This window comes from Anolis sagrei, chromosome X (genome assembly GCF_037176765.1).
Source record: "Anolis sagrei isolate rAnoSag1 chromosome X, rAnoSag1.mat, whole genome shotgun sequence".
In the NCBI taxonomy this organism is placed as follows: Eukaryota; Metazoa; Chordata; class Lepidosauria; order Squamata; family Dactyloidae; genus Anolis; species Anolis sagrei.
In genome coordinates this window covers 26,925,850-26,944,528 of record NC_090034.1, presented here as the reverse complement: position 1 = coordinate 26,944,528, position 18,679 = coordinate 26,925,850, and the positions used below count along the sequence as shown (strand labels likewise).

General features: G+C 44.4%; 1 protein-coding gene across 2 annotated transcripts in view; it reads left to right on the top strand.

Annotated features, from left to right (window-relative positions):
• Positions 1–18,264, top strand: part of SBK1 (SH3 domain binding kinase 1) — a 94,223-nt gene extending 75,959 nt beyond the window's left edge. For both annotated transcript variants that reach the window (XM_060786244.2, XM_060786245.2), the window contains exons 2-4: positions 11,831–12,033; positions 15,281–15,483; positions 15,879–18,264. In XM_060786244.2, the coding sequence (XP_060642227.2) occupies positions 11,831–12,033; positions 15,281–15,483; positions 15,879–16,667 (1,195 nt within the window). In that variant the 3' untranslated portion in view covers positions 16,668–18,264. The remainder of the gene's footprint in view (positions 1–11,830; positions 12,034–15,280; positions 15,484–15,878) is intronic.
• Positions 18,265–18,679: the final 415 nt, after the last annotated feature.

Here is an 18,679-nt window from a genome sequence, read left to right as displayed (position 1 = left end):
TGCAAAATAAGCAAGGATGCTGCTAATTCATTGCTCTATACAATTAAATTGCTCTCATAGTCGAATCAATCGCATTGTATTAAATTAGACTAATTAAACATTGGGAGTCTAGCTGTGCTTGCAGGGTGGTACCTACATATTTAACACCACTTTGCAAAGAAGGCCTCATCTGCACTGACCATTTAGTGCAGTTCAAACTGCATTGTATGGTCAGTGCAGATGAGGCCAAAGTCAGCAGACGTTAATAACCTATAGCCCATTCACATCACACCATTTGTTGTTGTTGAGTGCCTTCATATAATTTCTGATCAATGGCAACCCTCAAGTGACCCTATTGTAGGTTTGTCTTGGCAAGATTGGTTCAGAAAAGGGTTGCCTTTGTTATCCTGTGAGGCTGAAAATGTGTGATTCTCCCAAGGTCACCCAGCGAACGTTTTAACCAACTCCTGGTCTCCAAACTAATAATCCAATGCTGCACCATGGCAGCTCTTATGACAGTTATGACTCTATTATTGCACTTTAACTGCCTTGGTTCTGTCTTTTGAAATATTACAATTGGCAGCTGAGGGAGAGACAGTTAACATTTTCAACCATAGCAATCCAGTTCCTCACCAAACTACATGTCCCATAATTCTATAGGATGGAGCCACGGCAAATGAATTTCAACAAGGACAAATGTAGGATATTCCACTTAGGCAGAAAAAAATGAAATACAGATACAGGAGGAGTGATGCCTGGCTCCACAACACAGTTACACGTGAAAAGGATCTTGGAGTCTTCATGGACAAGTTGAACACGAGCCAAGAGTGTGATGCAGCAGCGTCTTCTTCCTTCTTTGGAGCCTTTTAAACAGAGGCTGGATGGCCACCTGTCGGGGGTGCTTTAAATGCGATTTTCCTGCTCCTTGATGGGGGGTTGGACTGGATGGCCCACAAGGTCTCTTCCAACTCTATGATTCTATGATTCTAGGCAGCAGCCTTTCTTTCTGCTGCCCTGGAGACCATGACTCAATGAATCATGGGCTCAAATGACAGGAAAGGAGATTCCACTTGAACATTAGGAAGAACTTCCTGACCCTAAGAGGTGCTCAACAGTGGAATGTTGTGGAAGCTTTTTCCTCGGAGGCTTTTCAACAGAGACTGGATGGCCATCTGTTGGGAATGCTTTGATTGTGATTTTCCTTCAGGGCAGAAGGGGGTTGGACTGGATGGCCCGACTCTATGAATCTATGATTCTGTAAGGGGAATACCAGTGCAGTAGTTGGGTTATGTGAACATGCCCTCGGAGACAAATGTATTAACTCATCTCCTGCTGACATCTATCTCTGGTGACATATCAGCCTCCACACAAAGAGTGGTGCCAAGGAAAGATTAACTCCTCCAGTCTGATCATTGAGAAGAGTCAGCATCTCCTTTTCACCCTTTTCATCAGAGCTTGGAAAGCTGACTTTATGGAGTCCATTCATCTCCCAGATCAGCTTGGTCATGGGAATTCAAGGGTGGTCTTGCAGACTGTGATATACCAGACCTCCATCAAAGTTAGTTGGTCGGAGCTATGTGCAGAGAGACCATTTTACCATGGACAATTGTGATGAGACATACATACCCAGGTCTTCAGGAGATGACAGATGTTGTGCCGTTGAAGACACAGAAAAGAAAAGAAAAAAACAGATTTGGGGACTGCAGAGAAAATCAGTCAGGTGGTGATCAATATCAATAAATGATCACCATTTGATAAAGAAACTCTTGAAGCGGTCGTAGAGCAAATCTAGGATGTCATCAGCAAAGCCATCTGATTTGGCAGTAATTGGGAACAGAGAAAGAGGAAAGCTGGAAAACAGCCAGGGAGACTTTGTATGCTTGCTTGTTTTCCCCCCTTTCCTTTCAGGACTAGTGGGAAGAGTTGCTATGCTAATATTAGGATTCTGGAAGCCAAGGAGAAGACGTCTGTGTGCAATATGGCAACGTGGTTTTGCCCATGAGAGAAAAAAACAAAAAACAAAACCAGGAGATTTGGAATTTGCAGGAAGAGATGTCGTTCCCAGAGCTTTTCAGAAGATGACTTTCAAAGAAGGATGTATAACTGGTAGCCCTGGTAACAACTGGGCAAATGGTGCAGAGTTGCCATGGTTTGGCGGGATGAACCAAGGAAGCACTGCAGCCTAGGCGACTGACATTTTATTCCGCATGTTTCGTTTTCATGGAGTGAAGACCATGGTTCATGAAATGCGTCATATCTTGCGTACAAAATACAAAGTGTGAAAAATCGGTATATTAAGGCACCAAATGGGCTGGATATAAATGAGAACATTGCATTGAACAGCAATGTATGAGTCTACACTGCATTATATGGCAGCATAGATGGCAGCAGTCACCCTAGAAGGCCTAGAGATTCCTAGAGATAAGAGATCAAAACTATGAATAATAAAATATCTAAGAGCTCATTGTGGATTACAGAAAGAACAGACCAAAAATCCAGCCCTTGGCCATACATGGAAAGCCAAATAGAGTAGGTCACAAACGGTGCAGGTTGACAAAAGCAAGGACAAACAGACTGAGAGAGAGCTTTTATCCTAGAGCTGTGGCTATATTGAACTCCATGGCTTCACACTGATGTGTCATTGGGGGCTGTGTGGTGGTGGTGGGAGTGTGGAGTGATGGGTGTGTTGTTTTGTGATGTGTGCTGGGGAAAGCATTTAATTTTGTTGTACAATAACAATAAAGTTATTATATTCTTCTATTCTATTCAACTAGCACATAATGGGCTCTGCTAGCATTGTTCTAGCAATCCCTCAAGTTGTGTCCTAAGTGAAGATGCAATTATGTAAGCAAGCAGCTGCTCTAGTGGAGGAGATCCTTTCTGAATGTCTCAGCTTGAGAAATGCATGGATTTCTATGGTTTTATATGGCACAATTTTACTTTGTTTTTTTAAAAAAATCCAGCCTTTTCCCTCTTGTAGTTGCTTAGGAGCCTCACAAGGATAAAAGATTTGAACCTAGCTTCCCTTTGGGATAGGCATTGACACAACAAAAAGAAAGGGTGAAAATGCATCATCAGACAAGAGAAGAAATGGGGAGTCAGGCTGGCATAATATTTGCAAATACGGGGAAAATTTAAGAATAAGTATCACAAGAAATGCAAAGTATCTCACCGCAAAGTGGCAGTGAGGAACTTTTGGAGTCCCAGGTTTTATCATTTTACCTTGTCCATTTGGCCTGCCCATTCTGTTCAATTTTATATTGTGTTAATTTGTTTTATTTATTTTATTTTGCTACTGTATGTATTTTATTCTGATGCAATTTTTTGTTGTCTGCATTCTGTATTTTATTTTGCTGTATTGTATCTTTGGTCTTGGGCTTGTGTTAGCCACCCTGAGTCCCCTTTGGGGAGATTGTGGCGGGGTATAAATAAAGATGGTGGTGGTGGTGGTGGTGGTGATGGTGGTGATTATTATTATAGATGTAGTCTCCTGCAAGTGCACAAGAGTCAATGGTAAGGGATAATGGGAGTTGTAATTCAAAACAACTGGAAGTCCAGAAATTCTCCATTCTGGCCACAGTCAGAAAATCTGTCTGCCTGTTGCATATGCCTATTGCTCACAGGGCTCTCTTTAAATCATGATGGAGGAAAAGATAGGTGAGGACCAAAAGACAGATCTTTAGTGCGATTTGAAATAGAATATACATTTCTGACTCAACAATAGCTGCAAATAACATACGATACCTCCTGTACCTCCCTATAAAGTATATTGATGACACCAATATATGTTTGTTATATGTTTTAAGGCACTGTGGAAGTGTAATTTTAAGCTGCCTTCAGTCCCCCTCGGGGTAGAGAAAGGCGGGATATAAATTAGGTAAGTAAGTAAGTAAGTCAGTCAGTCAATAAATAAATAAATAAATAAAATAATCAAGGCAAATTGGAGTAGCCAGGAGTGGGTATAAGTGTGACAACGCTTCCTCTGTTGGGACAAAACAGACTCCTGAGTCCAGAGATCATTAATTCTCAGTAGATATGTTCTGTAGCCTGTACCGGTTGTCGGCTTGTGCTTCCAGTAAACAAAGACACCCACAGGTAGATCCCACACTCTGCTCATGCCTGATTTAGGTTACATATATGTTTTTGGAGATGTGCAAATGGTCCCACTGAGCAAGGGTGTGGCTGGTGAAGCTCCCTAAAAGCCAGCAGATCTTTCGCTATAGCCATTTTAGTGAATTTGCTTCTGGAACCATGGACTCTGCAAATGGTACCTTCACGCATTGCTCCAAGCAGGAGTTTCTCCCGCCTCTGCTGTCATAGTGACAGTGTTGCTATGATTCGGTGATTATGAGATGATGGTTTCTTTCTTTTTTTCAAAACATCTTCCTGCATCCCTAAGTTGTTTGTTGACCACAGGATCTTTGTTTACTTGATGTGTTCTTGGCTGGAGGATGCACATCCTTGGTTTTTCTGGGCTTGTGGCATAGGTTTCAATGCGGGTGATTGAACAAGGCTCAAAGGTGCCAGGACAACTTGGAGGGGTACAACTTGGAGATCCATCTCACCCGGCATATTCTTTTATTTTAATTATTTCCATCTGGCAGATGGTACAGGGTGACAAACAGACTGAGAGACAGCTTTTGTCCTAGAGCTGTGACACTATTGAACTCCATGCTTTTGCACTGATGTGGCATTGGGGGCTGTGCAATTGTGATTAGAATGTGGAAGGATGGGTGTTTTGTTTTGAGGTGTGTGCTGGGAGAAGCATTCAGTTTTACTGTGAAATAATACAGTGACAATAAAGCTATTCTATTCTATTCCACATTCCTACCAGGGGTAGAGAAAAGCAGTATATAAATTAAATAAATAATAAATATCTTCTCTCATGAAGCAAAAAAGGAATATAGCATTTTTGACCCCAAAGGAGATGTTTTGCTTTCAACGGAGTGTACTCATCATGTTTGGAGGCCTGGCCAGGCTCTTTGAGGGCATTTAGGATCATTTCTAGGCAACCTCCTATTATGATTTGGAAAACCTCTGCAACCAGTTGTTGCCTCCTGGTTGTTCTGGGTGCTCTCCTACTAAGAAAACTCCAAACAGTATGTCATAGGAACAGTGTGCTCTCGGTATTTGCAGGGTTTTTGGTTCCGGGAGCTTCTTTTGATATCAAAACCCATAAATGCTTCCATCCTATCATATTTAGTGCCATAGTAAATGGCATTCCTTATACAAAACTGCAAAATCAAGGGGTTTTTTTTGGACTGTATTTAATTTTGAATTCATGGATACAGAATTGGTGGATATGGAGTGCTGGGTGCAATGTGGTTGCTTCTGACTCGTATTTCCAAGCTCTAAGGAAGGTAAAGTGCTGTCGGCTTTGGCTCCTTCACCTTTGACAGTTGACTTTGGCAAACTGGCAGGTGCTTTGCTGCAGCCCAGAAGTGATGGCAGAATCCTCCCAGCATCAAGAACAATCAGAAGCAAGCAGCTTCTGCACCTGGAACGTCTGTAAGATCTCTGGGAACTTTGCCCAGTGGGTCACAAAGGCCAGTGCTTTCCAGGGAGGACTCAAGGAATGCCAAATGTCTTTTACAACCTTTAAGTGGGATCAATTAGTGAAGGAAAGATACTCTACCCATGGCCAGGAGTACTCTTGTCTTGGCATATTTAGATACTACATTCTGTCAGTTTGTGACCTTATCATATTAGGATGCATCAATACAGGATTCATCCAGTCCTAAAAAATATGGGATGGAGACTGATATAAATGGATTATATCCCAATGCGATAAGATTCTAAGGAATGTTTGGCATCTGAATTCTATTTCTGTGGTTTCTGCACCCTTCATGAACCATTGTTTTCCCTACTACTATTACTACTACTACTACTACTACTACTATTATTATTATTATTAATACCTGCTTTATCTCCCCAAAGGGGACTCGGAGCGCTTGACATAAAAGCATTAGTATACAATCTAAAACATACAAATATACAAACATAAAAACAGAATTAAACACAAACAGCACTAAAAGATTCATAGTTAAAATCCATCAAAACATGTTCAAAATCGAAAACCACAACACAAGCCAATATCTGGGCAATTTATATGTTTGTTTGTCTGTATTTATTTATTGTGGCTGCAAATGGGATAGTGCTGATCTGGTAACCATACTTACAAGGGTGTAGGGTGACTGTCATTGTGGTGACGATAGGCAGCTATCATGGCAGTAATGGGTAGAGTTTGGATGGACAAGTTGTAGGGTGCATCTGCACTGTACAATTAATGCAGTTTAATGCCACTACAACTGCCATGGCTCAATGCCATAGATAGAATCATGTAGTTCTACAAGACCTTTCACCTTCTCTGCCAGAGTGCTGTTCCTCACCAAACTACAACTCCCAGGATTTCATAGCCTTGAGCCATGGCAGTTGTTAAAGTGGTGCCAGGCTGCATTCATTCCATAGTATAGTTGCACACAGAGTCAAATTAAATTATCTCAAGCTGGGGGAGCCCCCGCTGGCGCAGTGGGTTAAACCACTGAGCTGCTGAGCTTGTTGACCGAAAGGTTGCAGGTTCAAATCAATGAGCAGTGTGAGCTTCCACTCTCAGCTCCAACTTGGGCCAATCTAGCAGTTCAAAAACATGCAAATGTGAGTAAATCAATAGGTACCACTCCGACGGGAAGGTAACGGTGCTCCATGGAGTCATACCGGCCATATGACTTTGCAGGTGTCTATGGACAACGCTGGCTCTTTGGCTTAGAAGTGGAGATGAGCACCATTCCCCAGAGTCGGACACGACTGGACTTAATGTCAGGGGAAAACCTTTATCTTTACTTTTACCTGGGTAAAAGTGGAGAGTGCCAAGGATGCTTCTGTGGCTGGATCTCCACTGCCATATAATCTAGTTTCTGAATTCATATTATCAGCTTTAAAATGGATTATATGAGTCTACACTGCCAGAAACCGGATCCTATTGCAGTGTAGGTGAAGCCTGAGAGGACTCTAGACGATGGAAGATGCCTTATTTTTAATAATGAGCAAAATGTTTTCTCTTATTACAAGCCAATTCATGGTTTAACTGTTGAGCTTATGACCAGTGCATGAAGCTCTGCTGCTACAAGCTCCTTCTTCTCCAACGAACCGCATTTTGAAGTGACACAGCCCGGGAAACAACCGGACTGGGTATTATTTCCTGCACATTTCAATTGTCTGTTAAAGTGTGGAAATGGAGATGTACGCCTGGAGCCCATTGTGTGTACATTTCCCCCCTTCTCCCATCCTCTTATCTGCTAAATGCATTGATTTCTGCTTTAGCAACTGCTAAGCTGCTTTTGTGCTGTTTTATGCCATTTAATGACGAGCTGGTTGTTCCCTGCATCATAATTTCTTCTTCTTCATCATCTTCTTCTTCATTTGCTGGGCTTAGCATATGATGTGCAAATTCACCTGCTCAGAGCCTCGGGTAACAACAGCCTTTTGACATGGCAGCCAGGCATTCTCAATGAGTTACTAATGAGTTGCCAATTACTTATCAGCCGAGCCCATAAACCCATTTCTGCAGGGCTCAGGGGAGCAGCGGTGCGATCATTTGGCTTCCCAATGCGAGGGGAATAAATTATAACCAGGTTTTACCACTTGCTTGGAGACCGGGGCTTCCCTGCTTTATGGCATCATATCAGTGAACAAGGAATGAAGACCACATGCACAATGCTGAAGAAAGCTTTGCGCATGGAACTGGTCCAGTCCTACTATAAGGTTTGTTTATTTATCATTTCAGAAGCGAATGGTGAATACAGTTATAACATATAGAAAAACCACAAACAAAGTTAAAAAGTCTGCATACTAAATTTCCTTTGACCAGAAGCTGGCCACTTGGAGTGCCTCCATCGTGCATGTGGTGGGGCTCAGGTTGCATTGTAGTAAGTGGTCTGTGGTTTGCTCTTTTCTGCACTGGCATGTTTTGGACTCCACTTTGTAGCCCCATTTCTTAAGATTGGTTGTGCGTCTCATGGTGCCAGAGTGCAGTCTGTTTATCACCTTCCAAGTTGCCCTGTCTTCCATGTGCTCGGGGAGGAATTTTTCATCTGGTCTCAGCCACTGATGGAAGTTTTGGGTCTTGGCTTGCCACTTTTGGACTCTCACTTGCTCAGGTGTTCCTTAGAGTATCTCTGTAGGAAGCTATTTCTTGATTTAAGTTGTTTACGTGCTGGCTGATATCCGAACAGAGGATGGGTCAGAGATATCATTGCCTTGGTCTGTTCATTGATGGCTGCTACTTCCTGATGGATAGCAGGTGGTGCAATACTGGCTAAACAGTATAGTTTGTCCAGTGGTGTTGACCGTAGACATCTTGTGATAATGCGACATGTCTCATTAAGAGCCACATCCCCTGTTTTAACATGGTGAGATGTATTCCACACTGGGCATGCGTATTCAGCAGCAGAGTAGCAAAGTGCAAGGGCAGATGTCTTCACTGTGTCTGGTTGTGATCCCCAGGTTGTGCCAGTCCCAGGAAGGCAAGGACAGCTTTTGTATGATATTATTTCTAGCACCCACCTTTTGCTTGATAGTTAAACAGTGCTTTTTGTAGGTCAGAGCACAGTCCAGAGTGACTCCCAGGTTGCAATGCTCCAATGGGATTCCTTCCGAGGTAATCCTCAGAGCTCAAGATGCTTGTCTGTTCTTTAGATGAAAAGCACATGTCTGCATTTTAGTTGGATTAGGAATTTCCTCATTCCCCCGTAATAGGCAGTAAAAGTGCCTAAAGCTTCAGAGAACTTCTGTTCAACCATTTCAAAACTCCCTACTTGAGTGGTGATGGCATGATCGTCAGCATAGATTAAACTCTCTGTCCCTTCTGGCAGTGGCTGGTCATTTGTGTAAATGTTAAACATTGATGGAGCATGCATGCTGTCCTGAGGCAATAAAACTTTATTTAATAACACTTTATTTCTATCCCGCCCTATCTCCCCATGGGGATTCATGGCTCAAGCTGTTAGCTTAGGCAGAGCAAAGGTCAAATGCCTTTTGCACCATGGGTCCCAGTACCCATGTTACCTATGCATACCTGCTATAAATATATAAAATATAGAATATAAAAGCTTGGTCAAATGTACACAGATTTAACATGGGAAGGGATTCTGGTTGTTGTTGATGGTCCCTTTGCAAATTGGTCAAGACTTAACTCTTATTATATCATTCCAGCCTGGTGTCCTTGACAAAACTATAAGGTCCCTGATTATAAACTATCTTTTATAGGGGGGTCACTCTTGACTAAAACTTTTTGAAGAACAAATAGTATCCTCCCTTGCTATCTCTTTGTGTGTGTGTTTCCTGGAGTGATGGGGGTGAAACCCGGATCCTTTGGCAAGCCAAGTGATGCACCCTACAGCTGAGCCCCCCCCCCCCCCCGGCCCGCTCCCTAAGAGCAAATGTGAACTTGGAGAAAGAAGGCAGCCTTTGAGCTGCAACCAGAAGGAGATATAGCACCTGCCTATAAATACACAGTCTTGGAGCGAGGAAGGAGGGGGCGGAATATCATTTTAGTCAATGAGAAGCAGTGAAGCACAGCAATTTTTAGTCTGAAACGGCAGAAGAGGGGGCACAGAATGAATTCACTGAAGGATCTACAGAGTCCTGGGCTTTCTTTCTGGGCAATTTGTGGAGTGGGACAAGGGTCCAGGTAGGAAGCAGCCAAATGGCAAGGGTCTTGATGCATTCACGTGAGACGCAGCTCATGCACCAAACTGGCACAAAGGCGCTTAGTTCTTGAGAAGCAGATTTCTCAACTGCTTCAGCGTAGAGGCAGGCAGCGCTGGGCAACACCCTTTCTCGGGCCCCATCGACAGTTCAGTGCAGTTAACCTGCATCACATTAATCTTCCCTGACTGTATCATCCAGTTTCAATCTCCATTAAATGGCAGTGTAGACAAGACCCCATACTTGCCACCCCACTGATTCTGCTTTTGCTTGTAGGGTGGGAACTGGGCTCTTCCAACGCTCCAGAGGCCACTCCCATGGTCATTATTTGGGACCAACCAAAAGTAACATCACATACCTGCAATGCCTTTTCATCCAATATATTGCAATCCCTTTGCATTCTTTAAGAATTTTTTTTCCAGCCAAAGGAAGCTTATTTGTTGGATTTTGCAGAGTGTCATGGAACTCCAAAGGAGCCAGCATGAGAGAAGAAGATGATACTGCAATGTCATGCAGGTCTTGTGCACCTGTGGCCACCATGGCCTGGAACTGTCATGCCCAAAGCAGGGAGATGGATGGAGCTTTTGCACCTTGAGCAGGGATATAATTAAGGAAGTCTTTGGGGAGCGAGAGAGAGCATGCACAAACACCTAGCACGCTTTCCGATTCTGCAAAACTGTGTATAACAGTGTTTCTGCATTGGCTTTAGCAAAAACAATGTGTCTGCATGGAACAGGGCAGTCAATTCCAAGGGGTCCACCAGTGGATCGTTTCTGCTCCCTCTGACATTGAGGGATGGTTGAATCCAGGCATATGTAGCAGTAATTGGACAATCACATTTGAGTGGCAAATGAATTGCTGTGAATTTTCCGGGTTGTATAGCCGTGTTCCCGTAGCATTCTCTCCTGATGTTTCGCCAGCATCTGTTGCTAATGGCATCTTCTGAGGTTTGGTTGCTAGTGAGGTAAGTGGCGTCTATATATATCTCTGGAATGATGTCCAGGGTGGGAGAGAGAACCCTTGTCTGTCAGAAGCAAGTGTTAATGTTGCAATGAGCAACCTTGATTAGCATTGAGTAGCCTTGCAATCAGTGAGGGTATTTGCATAGAGGTAACCTGGCTGTGGAGGCATCCTTTGTTTGTGAAGTGTTAACTGGCACCTTGTTGTTTGCTGTCTGGAGTTCCCCTGGAGTTTCTGAGTGGTGTTCTTTATTTATTTTCTTGATTCTGGAGTCTTTAATACTGGTAACCAGATTTTGTTCATTTTCATGGTTTGTTCTTTGGGTTAAAATTGTCCACATGATTGTTGTGGTTTTCAATGGCTTCTCTGTCTAGTCTGACATCGTGGTTATTGTCAGAGTGGTCCAGCATTTTTGTGTTCTCAAATAATATTCTGCGTCCAGGTTGGTTCCTCAAGTGCTCTGCTATGGCTGACTTCTCTGGTTGGATTGGTCTGCAGTGCCTTTCAGAATCAAGACAGTAAATAAAGAACACCACTCAGAAACAGGGGGACCCCAGACAGCAAACAACCAAGTGCCAGTTAACACCTCTGAAACAGAGGATGCCAACAAATACTCTCACTGGTTGACTTTGTAGCTGCAAGGCTAGTCAATGCTAATCAGGCTTGTTGTATTGCAGCATTCACACTTGCTTCAAACAGACAGGGGTTAATTCCTTCCCCCACCTTGTACATTATTTCACAAGTATATATACACTCCACATGTCTCATTTCCAAACAACAATACTTTATTTATATCCTGCCATCATCTTTCTGAAGGAACTTTAGGCAGCTCACAAAAGCACTCGGAAGTACAACATACATAAAATATAACAAAGTACATAATTATATAAAACATGAACAATGTAGCAAACCTCTGAAGATGCCACTAGCCATAGATGCAGGAGAAATGTCAGAAGAGAATGCTATGGGAAGATGGTCACCTAGTGATTCCAGCCATGAAAGCCTTCGACAACACAAATTGTAAATGAACTTGTACAAGCAACAGCATTTCAGATTTCATATCTGAAATGGTTTACCAATTACATTTCTTTTTCCTCAGGCTAGACGCGCATACATCCCCGATGTAGGCTACCAGAAGATTGGATTACCAACAACCCATCTTTCTTTCTCTGTGTCTCTTTCTCAGTGTGACAATGAGTGCTGGCTCCATTGAGCAGGAGCCTTCCCGCAAGCTGGCCTGCTGCGGAGTGCCCCTCATCACGGAAGACATGCAGTCGCTGGCCATCCGCACACTCTCCGGTACGGACATCAACAAACATTATGACCTCATCCGTGAGCTGGGAAAAGGGACCTATGGCAAGGTGGACCTCGTCTCCCACAAGAGCACAGGTGAGCTAACAAATGACACAGTGAAGGAACCACATTTGAAACATGGGTCTGGATGACCATCTGTCAGGGGTGCTTTGAATGCAATTTTCCTGCTTCTTGGCAGGGGATTGGACTGGATGAACCATGAGGTCTCTTCCAACTCTATGATTCTATGTTCTGTTCCTGGTTTGAAAGTGTTATTTCAAGGAGGGAAGGTATAAAAGTTGGGAAAGAAAGAAAGAAGGTAAAGCTAATGGATTTATTGTTAGTAAATTCTTTACCAGTATCTAATATTTATTCCCTAGGGGCCTCAGAGCAGATTACAGCATATAAACAGACACAGGCAAACATTTGATGCCTTGTTACAGTGAAATACAATGAGACACAAATACACAGACAAAGGCAAAGTCTTCTCCTTTTATTTCCAGCTCTGGAGGCAGTGCTCATTTTTGGCTCTAGGGGAGGTGCTCATCTCTATTTACAAGCTGAGGAGCCTGCATTGTCTGTATACACCTCCTGGTCATGTGGCCAGCATGACTACATGGAGTGTCTTTTGCATTTTCCTGCTGAGGCGGTACCTATTGATCTTCTCACATTTGCATGTTTCCGAACAGCTAGGTTGGCAAAAACTGGGGCTAACAGCGGGAGCACACCCCATCAGCAGTTCAGCAACATAAGGGTTTAACTCAATGTGCCACCGCAGTCCCTAGAAAATTTAGGACGAGGCTATCTCAAATCCCATGGTGGCCATGAAACCTAGGCCTCTTCTGTACTGCCATATAATCCAGATTTTTTAAAACAAATAATGCACGTTATCTGCTTTGAACTGAGTTATATGAGTCTACACTGCCATATACTCAGTTCAAAATAGATAATCTGGATTGTATATGGCAGTATAGAAGGAGCCTTCGACCATCAAGACAGTTGTTTCAATTACGCTGCAAGTGTGAAAAGGAACACTTCTAGTACATGGAAGAATTCCCTATGATCCTCCAGAAGCTTTGTACAGCAACCCTTGTACTTCAGCCAGAGTACAAGGGTTGCTCTACAAACCTCACAACCTCTGAGGATGCTTGCCACAGATGCAGGCAAAACGTCAGAAGAGAATACTTCTAGAACATGGCAATACAGCCTGAAAAACCTACAACAACCCAACGAGGAGATTGTTTTTTCAGAACCTGGGAGGGCTGATGGATCTTTCAATGAAGGAAATGAGGGGATTTTAGATCAGGATTCTGTCGGGAAAATGGGCTTGAAAATGAAACTGCCTCAGAGTCGAGCAGACAGGGAGATTCAGTGGCTGGTGAAGACCTTTCGCCTAGTCATTCCTTAACAACCCTAGATAAGGATAAGGAGTTGGAGGGGTGAGAAAGTTTACCTGAAAACACACCTGCAGTCAGTAGGAATGTCAGGCTCAATCTTAGGGAGGAAGGAACCAGATTACGGAGTTCACAACGAATCCTGAGAAACAACAGGGTGAGAAATCTCACAAGCAAGGGAGTAAAGGTCACAGCCATGACTTCATGGCTTGTGGTTCTTAAATCAGAGAATTGTTTCCTTTGTGCCGTTGCGCCTGGGGTCTATAGATCTTAGTGAAAGAAACATGGACGTGATATCTCTCCTCAGGGGATTGCTTCTTGCCCTCCTTTAGGAAACTGGAACTCCCAAGGACCAAGACACAACAGATAACTCGAAATGGTATTTATTGTTCACATTATCTTTCTTAGGCAAAAACTGGATGTTTTAACAGGGATAAAGAAAACATACGTTACAGTCTCTGAAGTCTTTGGTCCAAGGAGTTTTGCAGCTGAGAAGCTTTCCAAGTTCCCTCTTTCTCAATGGCTGTGAATGCCTGAGCAATACACAACCCCAATCCAGATGGCCTATATTTGAAGGCACAAAGTCTTCCTCTGGTGCCAAAGGACTGGTTTGAAGGCGCTTGAGACTCCTCAACGTCGTCCAGGAAGATCTGGGCATGAAGTGTGAGTCTCAAGGGTAAAAACCTGAGAATTGGTGATGGGAGATAGCTTAAACAAGGGCTTTAGAGCCAAGTCTTTCTCACATCCGTCTATAAAGCTGTCTGATGGTAAATGAAGAAGGAAACACTGCCCTCCTCTTCTAGGAAGAGGTGGGGCCAAACAATTGAGCTAAGGGAGCAATTCAACTGGTGCAAACAACATTGATTGACAGCTATAAAACCGATCAATCCAACTATACATTTACAGGGTAAACAGGCAAGTTGGGGCATGTTACACAGTTCAAACCTTTGCAAATTAAAGTTCTACTTATAGGTGGCGCCACTCACGCCATCACATCCTTTAGAATCAGATCAGGGAACACTGCTGTTACAGTGAGGATCTTGAGTCTTGTTTCACATTCATGTTTCAGTCTAGGATCTTGGGGGTTCATGGATGCATGTTTTAAAGAACTTATTGTATTCTTAGTTTTGGATTTACTCTCATGTTTTGATGCTTGGTTTTTCTGTACCTTGTTTTATTGAACAGAATTGGACTGTTTGGGTTACTGCCTTTGGAATGCTCCCCCCTCCCCCCATTATTTGTTGAATATTGTCTTTCTTATTTCCTATGGTGATTTGACTTTTTCATATTTGCTTTTCTCAATAAACTGTTTTATTATTGTATTGTCGATGGGTTTCATGGCCGGAATCACTGGGTTGTTGTAGGTTTTTTCGGGCTATATGGCCATGTTCTAGAGGCATTTTCTCCTGGTGTTTCGCCTGCATCTATGGCAAGCATCCTCAGAGGTAGTGAGGTCTGTTGGAACTAGGAAAAAGGGTTTATATATCTGTGGAATGACATCTGTGGAATGTTTTATTATTACTTTTGGATTCCTGGTTGGTGTTGAGTGCAAGGTGAATTCCGGCTGAGGTGCAATCATTATGATTTGTAAACATTGGATATGCCAGGAATGGGCAAACTTTGGCTCTCTCTCCAGGTGGTTTGGACTTCTACAATTCCTAACAGCCACTGTTAGGAATTGTGGAAGTTGAAGCCCAAAACACCTGGAGGGACAAAGTTTGCCCATTTCTGGCATATTCTGTCTGGGGCTTTGGGATGTTCAAAATATCTGAGAGGTCGAAATTCCCATTATTGCTGCAAGTTGTAGGTGATGTGCTACAATATTGTCTATTGTCCTGATAGAAATCTTTGACCATTTCAAAAGTTCTCTTTTCTGGTTGTTATCTGACTGATGATTGCTTTCACAAGCAAAAACAAAGGTGACTTCCTCCATATCCTTTCTCTTCCAGGTACCAAGATGGCCCTGAAGTTTGTCAACAAGAATAAGACCAAATTGAAGAACTTTCTGAGAGAGTTCAGCATTACCAATACACTGTCTTCAAGTCCCTTCATCATCAAGGTCTTTGATGTGGTCTTTGAGACAGAAGACTGCTATGTCTTTGCCCAGGAATATGCGCCCGGTGGAGACCTCTTTGACATCATCCCTCCGCAGGTAACTAACTAGGTCTACTCCTTATTACTCTGGCCAGCATGCCATTTTGTGGCTGCTCTGATGAGGCCACTGATGACAAAACGTTGCCTCCTTGAAGTAGACTGCCCAAATGGTAAACGGTTACAGCCATAATTTGTTGAGCTATTATTATTATTATTATTATTATTATTATTATTATGTTCATTATGTTCATTATGTTCATTATGTTTATTTATACCCTGTGTTATCTCTCCCGAAGGAGACAAGTATGATCTCATGATGACCTCATACTTCTGTAGTTTTACTTGGCAGCTGTATTGGGGAAAGATTGGCCAAAGAGTCTTTGTTGGGAAGACATGTTGGGTCCCGCAATCATTGATTCCTCGTTCACAGGACCTATCCCCTTCTGTCTGCAGGTGGGGCTTCCGGAGGACATGGTGAAGCGCTGCGTGCAGCAGCTGGGCCTGGCACTTGATTATATGCACAGTAAAAACCTCGTGCATCGGGACATCAAGCCAGAAAACGTGCTCCTCTTTGACCGTGACTGTCGGCGAGTCAAGCTGGCCGATTTCGGCATGACACGCAAAGTGGGCTGCCGTGTAAAGCGCATCAGCGGGACCATCCCTTATACAGCCCCTGAGGTGTGCCAGGCTGGGCGGGCCGAGGGCTTCACCGTGGACACAAGCATAGATGTGTGGGCCTTCGGGGTACTCATCTTCTGTGTGCTGACGGGCAACTTTCCCTGGGAGGCAGCCTCAGCCTCGGACACCTTCTTCGAGGAGTTCGTGAGGTGGCAGAAGGGGCGCCTGGCTGGGCTGCCCTCCCAGTGGCGCCGCTTCACGGACAATGCACTGCGCATGTTCCAGCGGCTGCTGGCCCTCGACCCCGAGAAGCGCTGCCCTGTGAAGGAGGTCTTCTTCTTCATCAAGTACGACCTGATGTCGGAGGTTCGCCGCCGGCCCTCCTATCGTTCCCGTAAGCACACTGGGGACAAGCTCTCTGCAGGGCCTCATCGCCATGAGACACCCAGCACCTGCACCCCGACCCCGCTCAAGAGGACCATCCTCACGGAGGGCAGCATGTCCCGTCTGTCCGGCTCAGACCCTGGCCTGCCTTCCCCAGGGAGCGGGGGCAGGACTGATGGGCGGCCGGACAAGGGAAAAGGCCAAATGGTGCTGGCCACGGCCATCGAGATCTGCGTCTGACTGGCGAGGGCCACATGGCTTCCTCAGTGCCTCCCAACCTGCAGCTGAGACGTCAGTGATGCTGCAGGGCCCTCTCCTGCCCTGGACTGCGCGCAGAAGAATTGTTTTCTAAAAAACATCCCCAAAGGGACCGGAATCTGTATCTTTTGAAGCAAAAAAAAAAAAAAAGGGGGGGGGGGTTAAAAATGTAGTGGGGAGGGGGGGAGAAACAAGAAAGAGAGGAAAAATGATTTGCAATTAACTCAATAATCCTCAAGGTTGTCTGTTGGTATAGCTATATGCTCACACAAAGACTGAGAGACAAGACCTGAAGGAAGGGACCAGCGGCAGTTGGATGTTGGCTGGAGAGGAACGAGAGAGAGAGAGAGAGAGAATGAGAATGAGAATGAGAGAGAAGGGGCATAGTGCGGTTGCACAGAGAACAACGAACTGTTGGTGAGTTCACGCTGCCGTTTTGTTATGGAAAGAGGGACGGCTTCTCCAGCTGGCACCTGCCCTTGGTGCCCGTCATCAAGACTCGGTTTGAAGCTGTTTAGAGGGGGGAGGGGATAGGAACCCTACCTGAGAAATGATATGGATATGGTATGGAGTGGGTGGCAGGCAGAAATGAGAAAGAGCAGCCCCTTGGATCCTTCAAGGGACTCCTCCACAATTCTGGTGCTGCCTGCTGGGGAAGAGAGAAAAGGTGCTGAGCAATGGGCCTTCAGGAGCCTCACAACTCTCCCCAGGAGGGCAAGAAGCAGTGTCCAGTGGAGCCATGTTGTTCAGTATCAACCGGCTTTAGTCCCCATGCTGTGCTCATTGGGTTAGAAGGCAGAAGCCTGGCAATACCCTGCAGAGCCAGATCCAGGGCTGATGACTTCAGAGTGGAGGAGACCTCTTAGCATTTGTCTCCCCCACTTGCTTCTTATCATGATTTTGAATGGGAAAGATAGCCTGAGCCACAGGATTTAGCTCTAAGTAACATATGGCTACATCTCTTCTGTAGAGGACTGGCAAGGAGCAGAGGGTGTTTCCCTTCTGCTTCAGAGTGAGAGCAAAGCACAGAATCGGGATGCTTGGGGGACTCCACTGTTATCATAGGGCTGCCGGGGAAGCAATTGGTGCCACTGATGTAGCAAATGTTTCCTGTGTTGTGTGAGTATGTGTATGTGTTTGTGTGTGTGTGAAAGAGAGAGAGAGTGCATGCCTTTGTATGTGTGTGTATGGACGTTTGTGTCAACATGGTTGTCAAGTCAACTGTCAAGTCAACCACTCTTTACTGTGTGGCCATCACCCCTCAGGAAAAGAGACACTGTCTTTTCTCTTAGGGCCTAACAATAACAATAAGGCTGGGTGCTCAAGCCTAATAGTGATGGGGGCAAAAAAAAGGAAGCAATTGTGTATGGAATGGGATACTTGACTGCGGTCAACATTATGCGGTGGTATGCCTTGGCGGGGGCAATTTTGAGTTGGAGAAAAGGTTTCAGCTCATTTCCCATTGCAAGTTCACCTGCAAAGACTGGATTGTCCTGCTGAACACCAGGACTAGACCAAGCATGGGCAAACTTTGGCCCTCCCTCCAGGTGTTTTGGAATTCAACTCCCAAAATTTCTAACAGCCTCAGGCCCTTTCCTTTCCCCCCTCAACCGCTTAAGTAACTGAGGTGGAAAAGGAAGGGGCCTGAGGCTGTTAGGAATTTTGGGAGTTGAAGTCCAGAACATCTGGAGGGATGAAGTTTGCCCATGTCTGGACTAGACTGACAGCAACCACAACTAGAGCCTTCAGAAAGAGTTGTAGAGCAATACCCGTTGCCTAATGGAGACTTTCAAATAAACCAAGGGCTCATTTCATACAACTTTCCAAACCAGCTTCGGTTTTTGGTCTACTTGTGGCAAAATAGCTGGGTTCCATTCGAATGTAGGAAGAAGAGCCTTGTTTCTTGTGCTTTCAGCCTTTCCCAGCTGAAAAGCGCCTACAAACTGCAGTGCCCAGGCCAGGACTTTCCAGGATATCCAGTGGTAACATATCCT